The sequence below is a fragment of the Strix uralensis genome, chromosome 2, assembly GCF_047716275.1.
Source record: "Strix uralensis isolate ZFMK-TIS-50842 chromosome 2, bStrUra1, whole genome shotgun sequence".
NCBI lineage: Eukaryota > Metazoa > Chordata > Aves > Strigiformes > Strigidae > Strix > Strix uralensis.
Genome location: NC_133973.1, coordinates 72,013,156 through 72,022,569, shown reverse-complemented (window position 1 = coordinate 72,022,569; position 9,414 = coordinate 72,013,156). Strand labels below are relative to the sequence as shown.

The 9,414-nt window shown below is 51.3% G+C and overlaps 1 protein-coding gene across 1 annotated transcript; it reads left to right on the top strand.

Moving 5' to 3' along the window:
• Window positions 1-742: 742 nt before the first annotated feature.
• Window positions 743-8,020, top strand: ING1 (inhibitor of growth family member 1). The gene is made up of 2 exons (XM_074859269.1): window positions 743-1,568; window positions 6,392-8,020. The coding sequence occupies exons 1-2, from the start codon at window positions 1,427-1,429 to the stop codon at window positions 7,093-7,095; spliced, it is 846 nt and encodes a 281-aa protein (XP_074715370.1). The 5' UTR covers window positions 743-1,426; the 3' UTR covers window positions 7,096-8,020.
• Window positions 8,021-9,414: the final 1,394 nt, after the last annotated feature.

The window sequence follows — 9,414 nt, the reverse complement described above, 5'->3', positions numbered from 1 at the left end:
ACCGCCCCTTCTGCCGCGGCCGGTATCCCGGGCAGCGTTGTCACCGCGGCGCCTGCCCTCCCGCCCTCTCGGCAAGGATTGGCCGAGGGAGCTGCGGGGCGGGACACGAGGGAAGAGGCGATTGGCTGGGGCGGGTGTCACCCGCCGCGGGGATGATTGATGCGGTTGCCCGCTGAGGAGGGAGGCAGCGTTTCTCCTCAGCGTCCGGCGCCGCGCCGGGTACAACCCTGCCCCCAAAGCGGGGTGGCGGCGTTGCATGGTTCCCGGTGCCCCCCTCTCCCCGTCCCTCCTGGGAAAGCCCTCTGGGCTGCTCCTTTCTGGGGCGAGCGCGGCCTCTGCACCGGCTCGTAGACGGCAGGAGACTCCTCTAAAGTCCGTGTCCTACCGTAAAAGCATCCAACTTCCCCCGCTCGCCAGCCCCGCGCCGCGCACTCTCCCCTCAGCCTCCCCGCCGGCCGCTCGCCTCGCAGCGTCCGCGCAACTTCACCGGAGCCTCCGCCTTCCCCCCTCACCCACCCCCCCACACACACACCCCGCACCCCCCCCCCCCCCCGCCCGGCCGCGGGGGCTTCCTCCCTACGCCGGCACCGAGCCGCCCACCCCCGCGCTACGGCCGCATCCCCGCCGCCTTCCCTCCCCAAACGTGAGTAAGGGAAGGAGGGACGATGAATATGCAGAGGAGCGCTCGCCCCGCCGCGGTTCCGGGAGGGGGAGGGGGGGAGCGAGGGGTGTGTGTGTGTGTGTCGGTGTGTGTGCGGTGTGTGTGTACACAGCGCTGGGAGGGGTGCGCATGCGCCGTGCGTGGCGGGGCTGAATGTTTCCCAAGTGTTTGAAACTGGTATTTGGGTTTTCCACGTTGGATCAAGTGCGGCGTATAGGAGCGAGGAGGCTGCGTTAATATCACCGGGGAGCGGCGGCGGCGGTGAGGAGAGCGGGGAAGGGGGGAGCGGAGGAGAAGCGGAGCAGAGCGGCGCTGGCGCATGCAGAGGGGCTGCCGCTGCTTCTGACAGACACTTTGCAGAGCACATTTTGTTTCCAGATTGTTTCGGAGGAGCTGGTTTAAGCCCCCCTCCTTTCTCCTCCTCCTCCCCCCCCCCCCCCCCCCCTTCACACACACACACACACACACACAAATCCCTCTGATTGTTCCTACCACCTCCTTCGTGAATTACCCACAACGACAGCCATTCAATCAGCTGCTGCTGGCTGTAGGGGACTAGCGGAGGGTGTGTGTGTGTCTCTCTCCCTCTGTTTCACACAAGAGGAGTCAGATGTAGCTTCTCTCGGTTTTTTGGGGGAGCTACAGAGAGAGGTGGGCAGGGAGTGAGCCGTTCATCGGGGTTACCGTCTTTGGAGGGAGCAGCACTTGCTCTCGCACAGACAGGGAGAGAGGTGTGGGGAAGGATATTTTTTTTTTCTTTGCCGGATGAAAATGTTGAGTCCTGCAAACGGAGACCAGCTTCACCTAGTGAACTATGTGGAGGATTATCTGGACTCCATCGAGTCTATGCCCTTCGATCTGCAGAGAAATGTCTCCTTGATGAGGGAAATTGACGCCAAATATCAAGGTAAGTGCTTTCTATATATGCGTGTGTGTGTCCGTGTGTGTGGTATGGGGCTCGGGGGGGGGAGGGTGTCTTTCCCTTTCTTTTCTTCAGAGCTGAGCCTCGGCTCCGCTTGCCCCTCTGCACCCCACAGGGATGGTAGTTTTATTTTTGGGAGGTGAAAGGAGAGAGAAAGCCAGGAGGAGAGATCCGAGGAGAGAGAGGGGCTGATCTGCAGCGTTAGCTCTTGTCATGGGGCGGAACAAAAGGTCTCCGGCTTCTCTTATTAAGCAAGGACTCTGCTTTTCTGTGTAAATTGCTGGCCAAGAAGGCGGGGGCAGGGAAGTGGGGTGTGCGGTGCACAAAGGGGGGCCGTCCCCGGCCGTGGGGCTGAGGTGGAAGGGTTTCGGGGTACGGAAGAAAGTGCTGGGTGGACAGAGAGGGAGAGATTACAGCACAACATTTAGGAATGTACAGTATTCATTATGGCTGTAGTAGGGGAGAGAGGCAGCTAGTGAGGGAGGGAGGGAAGGAGGGAGGGAGGGAGGAGAGGGGGGTTAGGCGAGAGTGGGGGGCAGGGTGTGCTTTCTTCGCTCCCTCCTCGGTGGGTTTCGTTTCACCCCGTAAAACAGCCCCGCTCCGTGGGGCGGGGGGGACGGGACTGGCGTGTGCGGTGTGGGGGGGGTACGGTCGGCTTTACGGATGTGCTGGCTGAAGTGCCCCCTCCCTCTCCCTCCCCGTGCCGCCGGCACTCGGGGCACGCCGTCCCCTTGCCCCACGGGCGGAGGGAAGGAGAGGCCGGTTTGTGCAGGGCTCGGGGCAGCTTTGTCACTTGCTTGCTTGTGTCCGCTCGGAAGGGGGGAGGGGAGGGCTTTATTCGGTGCCGCCGGCAGCGGTGACAGCCGGGGCGCCGGGCGCGGAGGACCCCCTCTCCCCGCGCTCCCGTGCATGTGGCCTTAGGGGGCGGTGGGCAGCGAGCCCTCTGCCGCTCCCCCAGCCGCTCATCGGGGCAGGGAGCCCGACGGCTCCCGGGGGAAGGGGCCGGGGGAAACTTCCTCGGGAGACGGTCGTCGCCGCCGCGGGGGGCGCGGGCGGGAGGGCAGGGAGGGAGGGAGGGGCGGGCAGGAGAGAAGAGGGCAGGGCGGGCAGCGCGCCTCTCACGCGCGCCGGGCACGCGCCACCACCACACACAGCGGGCGCCTCCGCGCTTTGCTGGGAAAGCAGCGTCGTTGCGGCTTTTATCAACGCCCCTCGTTAACATAGCGCGGCTGGCCCCGCCCCCCGGCGGGGCTGATAGGGCGGAAGCGTCCCCACGGGCCGGCCGCGGCCCACCTCCTCCTGCCGATTGGTCCTCGGGCCGGGCTGTTCCGCCTTATGCCCCGCCTCCTCGTGACGTTCGAGAAGCAACTTTTCTGTGGGGTTGATTTGAATATCTCGGCCTGCCCCGGCCTGTGGGTTCTGATTGGCTGGGGCGGCGGCAGCGGGCGGGCCAACCTTGGGCGTTCGGAGCGTGACTGACGTGTTCTCGGGACTGGGGACGCGGCTCTTCCCGCCTCCTCTTGCTTGTGAATGGCGCGACGGTGCCGGAGGGGGCGGGCGCAATCTCCCTCTGCCCGCTGTGATTGGCTGGTTGACTTTTTTTTTAAATTATTATTTTTTACTCTTCTGGTTCTTTCTGGTTCCGATTGGGAACAGCGGGACAGCAGGGGCGGACGCTCCCCGTCGGCGGCTCTGATAGGCGCGAGGGTGGGCGGGCCGCCGCCCCTCTCCGCCCGGTCGCCGCCGCCTCCTCCCGCGCCCCTCCTCCCCCGCTTCCTCCGGCTGTCCTGCTACGCTGCGGACCGGGGAGACCGCCGCCGGTTTCCTGCCGGAGAACAATGGCTGCTCCGTCATTTCCGGGGCGGTGCCGCCGCGCTGGTTGCTAGGAGAAGGCGGGTCTCCTGGCCCGGTGGGACGAGGCCGCTTCCCGGGACGGGCGGGCGCTACCCCCCACGTTAGGAGCGTTAGGGCCCGCTGCGCCGTCATGGTGGCGCCTGGCGCCACTCCCGCCCCGGGCCTGGCGCGGAGCACGCGGGTTGCCGGGCCCGGCGGGGGGCGGAGCCGCCGGGGCGGGGCGGGGCCAACTCCGCGGCGGGGGCGGGGGCTCACGGGCGGCCCCGGAGGCGGCGGGTGGCGCCGCAGAGGGGCGGGGAGGGAGCCGGGGCCGGACCCGCGCCGGGCCGGGAGAGCGGCTTTCGCCCGGGTCCGGCACGCCGTCGTCCCGGCGGAGGTGGCCTCTGCGGGTAGCGCCCAGCCAGGCGGCCGGAGGCGGCGGCGGCGGAGCACGGACATCCATCCCGGCGTGGCTTCTGGCCCTCCCGCCTGCGGAGGTGCCTCTCGCCCTGGCGGCGGTGGGGGGTCCCGGGGTGCGTGGGCACGCAGCCGTCACGGCTGCGTCTGGGCCCCCGTGAGGGCCGCGGAGCTGTTCTGCGAATAAAGCTTTTCACAACATACGGCACCTCTTTTTGGTTTTTTTTTTTTTGGTATTATTTGAATGGCGCCTGCGATGTTGGGAGCGTGCATTCACAGCTGGTGAACAATTGCGTAACACACAAATGGCACAAAACTCTGCTTTCTGGTCTTTCTGTTACAGCACGCCAGGGGAAAGCAGTTTTTTGGAATTCCTATAAACGCAGCCTCCTCAGGGCGGGCAGCTTCCGCTGAGCGTGCTGGTGTGAGGAACGGCGGCGCAGCCCTCCTCCGAGCTGTAGTAGCCAGCTGTCAAGCTGCTGCTTTTAGCAGGAGCAGTGCTCGAATATAACATTTTTCCACCACTGATTCTCAGCAGCCCTTTCTGTTTGCCTGCGTTTGTGAAAAGGCTCCTTTCGCACGGTGTCTGCACTCACCAAACGTGGCAGTGCCCGAGGACGCGCTCCGCAGGGTTTTGCAGAGTTCAAGATCATTGCAGCCAACTCTTTTCTCCTGCATAATACAGCTGTTTCAGGAGGTGCTGTGGTGTTAATGTGTGTGTGCAATACTAGAATCGAAGTTTTCGTAATGCCTAACTTAAGTCATTAATTATTTTGTGGTATCAAGAGGGTGTTCTTCATGAAAGATGCCTGCCTACCAGACTGAGATGGGTTAAACCGATGACATCACTCAAGTGCCAAAATTTAGAACATAAAACTTCTGCATTTCAGCCACTGAAAATAATTAGCACTTGATTTTTAGTCTTCCTGAATGCTTAATCTTCTGTACGTTGGAGGTTTTTTTGCTGGTGGTGGTAGGGATGGTTTGGGGTTTTGGGGTTTTTTTTGTTTGTTTTGGGTTTTTTGTAGTTAGAAAAAAAGGCATTTGCTGAAGATAATAATGTACTGAAATACTAATTTTGGTCAGATAGGTTATATTGCAGTACCAGCTGACAGGTCATGCTTAACCGATGCGAGAAGCGTAGGCTGCAGCTATAAAAACTAAAGTAAAACTTGCATAAACTTTCCATTGTCTTCACTAGAAATCAGGAATGCATGTGTTCAGAAAATCTCCCCAGGCAAGACAAAACCTAAATCACAGGATAACTATTAGTTGCATATGTGTCGCTTATGCATATGTATCTCTTAATTTTAAAAAAAAAAAAAAAAGTATAAAAAAAGTTTTGGTAATACCATTTGCATGTATAAGGATCCTGGTTTCTGTTAGGTCAATTGAGGTTAGATTTTATATCTCAATATATTTTGCTTCTCTAAGGCAGAATGCTCTAAGCTGTGAGAAAGGGAAAAATCAGAGAAGAAAGGATATGCAGGAAAAACATTCTGCATGTTTTTGAGCACTTAATATGGAAATGCTGAGTGTCCCGTATGTTTCAGTTGGTTTGAGTATTGCAGTGAAGCTCAGAAACATCTGCTTAAAAATAGGTTTCTAGAACAATTCTCGAAACTTTTAACATTTTTGTGCGCTGTTCTTTCTTAGAAACTGTTGGAACAATCCTTGAGCTGCAGTTCAAGATCTAACGTATTTTTGGTGTTAGCATTTTAAATTGGAAGCTTTACCTGCCCCAATTGTTGCATATCATCTTTAATGTTATCTTCTAACTTTTTCATTCTCCTTCTCTGCAGTGAATATTTAATGAAGATTATGTTTCTGTGTTTTAAAAAGTGAGCAACAGGTATTTTACAGAAAATATCAGGAGGAAATCATCTAGACATCTTGGATATTGTAATCCTAATTCTGTAGTCCTAGAGATTTAAGTGGCCTCACATTTTCAGCAAAAACAACTCAGCAGTATTGGATGAAACTTGGCATAGCTTAGGGTCTACCCCTGTGCATTTGAAGTTCTCCTGCATCAGCCATCAAGTATGATAGTGATTATTAACGCAGTATCTGATTTCTACACTGGTTTGTACTTTCTTTCTCTCCTGCTCTCTTTCTCCCACTCTCAGTCATTCACTCAAAATATTAATTTATTAAACAGAAAATGTCCAGGAAAGCAATCTATGAGTTTCCCCTCTAATTTTACAATGAATTTTGGAACGTTTGATGGTGTGTGTATATTTGTTTAGTTAGTAGTTTTTGATTACTGATAAGTTTAAAGGGAAGAATTGTCAACACGCATAAAATTATATTTAGTCAGTCACTTTTTTTTTTTTCCAAATCAGCATTTGCATTCTCTTCCTGCGGGACTGAGTAGATCAAAAGTAATCCACTGGCGTCATGATCCCCTTGTCAGATACCAGCTTCAGGGAATCTGTCTTTGATCAGCTTTGTGAGTTACAAAAAGGTGTTGCTGCATGGAAGGAACAATATAGGAAGGGTTTGTTTCACCATTCCCTCTGTTGAAAATATTATTTATAGTTTTTATTTCTTCCTTGCAGAGATTCTGAAGGACCTGGATGATTACTATGAAAAATTTAAACGAGAGACAGATGCCGTGCAGAAGAGAAGAATGTTGCACTGCATACAGAGAGCCTTGATTCGGAGTCAGGAACTGGGGGACGAGAAGATCCAAATCGTCAGTCAGATGGTGGAGCTCGTTGAGAACAGAACCAGGCAAGTGGACAGCCACGTGGAACTGTTTGAGACTTGTCAAGAGACTAATGATACCACTGGAAACAGCGGGAAAGCCAGCCAAGATAAGTCAAAGAATGAGACAATCGCACAGGCAGAAAAGCCCAACAATAAGAGATCGAGGCGGCAAAGAAATAATGAGAATCGAGAAAATGCTTCAAATAATCATGATCATGATGACATCACCTCAGGAACTCCAAAGGAGAAGAAAGCAAAAACGTCCAAGAAGAAGAAACGGTCCAAGGCTAAAGCAGAGAGGGAAGCTTCTCCCCCAGACCTTCCTATTGACCCTAACGAGCCAACATACTGCTTGTGCAACCAAGTCTCCTATGGAGAAATGATAGGATGCGATAATGATGAGTGCCCCATTGAGTGGTTTCACTTTTCCTGCGTGGGACTCAATCATAAACCAAAGGGCAAATGGTACTGCCCCAAATGTAGAGGAGAAAATGAGAAAACTATGGACAAGGCATTGGAGAAGTCTAAAAAAGAAAGGGCCTACAACAGGTAGTTCGTAGACTTTTCACAGCAAAGAAAAATAAAACCACCAAACCAGTGTATTTATTGTCAGTGTCACCTTTGTTGAGGTGAAAGGATTGTAAAATGTATATTTTTAAAGGAGGTTTAAAACTGAACCATTCCTGTTATAGGGACGGCAATAAGCAATTTTGTTTTTCATTTGGTAAACTGTAACAAGAATGTGGTCTGTGGACCAGTGTATTCCAAAAAGTGAAGTTATAAGAGTTTAAACTGAATATTCAGGTGGGTCTTAAAAGATAAATGAATATCTTTTTTTTTTTTTTCCTTCAGTGCTGGTAGCACTCTACCCATTAAAATTTTGATGACAAATATCTCTGAAATGTAATTTCGTTTTCTTTATTGAAAAATGTTATTTACTTTTTGAGCAAAATTGTTAAATAGTTTAGCCATCTGGTTGTATCTGAATAAAGCTGCAATACATTACAAATGTAACTTCTTTTGGTGATAAGCAGTGCAAGAGCAAACAAAAGGAGGGTCAAATTTGGTTCCTGCTACAAAGTGTCAGTATAACAGTTCAATAGAAAATGTTTAAATAGGCTTAGAGGATTATTTTTTAAAAAAAAGTTAATGGTTAAATTTTACACAACAGATATTTTATATGCTGGCCATGTACCACAAGGGCCATTTTAAAATGATTGAATATGTTTTATATTTAACCAGGAAGTGGTTTAGTAATGAGACTTAACATAAATGAAGCTTTATACTGTCACAGATAGTAGTGTAGCAATCCTTAATTTGTTTAAGTTGTATAAATGTACATTTTTAAGTGGAGTTGCACTTACTGTATTATACCTGGAAATGCAGCCAAATGCCATTGTGTAACCAATGTGCATTTCCTGCTGTATGTATGAAAATTGTACAGCTGTGATATTAAGAAATAAATGAAACAACTTTGACAGTTTGCTTCTTTAACAATCATGTTTAATGATCATTCATATATCTTAAAAAAAAATTGTCTTTAACCTCAGCAGCTTCAGCAAGCTGCTGCTAGGAAGCCTGAAACTGTTGTAGTGGTAACCAAATTACAGTTCTGATAATGAACCTTCATAGACCGTATGGCCAGCAAGGTCATAGGAGAGCAAAAATAGCATTTAAGTTTCCATCCAAATCCGCTCTTTTTGTGCTTGCAGTCACTCCCAGACCCAGACATTTATCTAAAAATTGATAGTATAGAGCTGGTCTTGTTAGGTTTTTTCCATGCTTTTACACTATGGATATAAATTATTCCATGTCTGTTATCAGCAGAAAGATCTTTTGTGTTACAGCATTTTAAAGTATTATTGCAGCTGTTCCAGGGCAGGCATTTTTATTCTTCATGGTCACCTCATACAAAAATATACTAGCTCTGACCGAGGTGCTGTGCGTTAGACGAGGTATCCAGATCCTCTGTCACTTAGCTTTATAGCAAAGCTTGCTCAGACTGTTTCCTTCACCTGCGTGGCTGGAGGTTCTGGCTGAGCTGATTTCGTCTCCTCGTCCCCCAGCGGGCCTTCACTGCAAGTGTGAAAGGGATGGGACCAGCGGTAGGAAGGCCATGGAAGCGAAGGTTGTGAAACCCAGTGGGTCAGGCAAGAGTCTTGTGAGAATAGGGGAGGATGGGGTTGGTTCTTTTTTTTGGAACACAGCATTCTCTTAATATTTATAATTGCGTTGTTTTGCTTCCTGGACAGTGAAACCATACTTTTCCCCTGATGTATCCCAGCAGGTCCTTCTGTTGGAAGTAGGGGAGACAAGGTTTTGGATCCAGTTGAACACGAGGCAGTTGAAGGGGCTCAGTGTTTTCTAACGATGTGCTGAAAAACCCCAAGATGTGCTGCATCACTACATGTGGATATTCCCTGCCAGTCAGACATACTCCCAGTGACAAGTAGAAGTCCTGTTTTACTTCTAACTAGGTACACTAAGTGTGTGTGCATGTGTTTCCAGTCACTACAAAGTGTCACGTTACACCGAGCCATCTTTGCCCTGGGCAAACGACCACTCCGAATCACTGGTGTGTAATTTCTTTAGTCTCTTACCCTTCTTTTCTCTGCAGCCTTTTGGTTTTCCATTTTCCCTACACACTTACCAGTCTTTCCCGCTCCTCCCTCTCTGCACTTGCTGTTGTTGTGGCTAATCCCAACATTTCTGGTCTTTTCTGCCTCAGCCATTCTGTTGTCCTCCCACCAGCCTACGCTGAGAACATCGATACTTAGCAGGATTGTACTAGTGACACCCCAGTGAAACTTTATATAGAAACTAGTGCAGACACAAGTTTCAAACCGAGCCTTTTTCATAAAATGTCTGCATT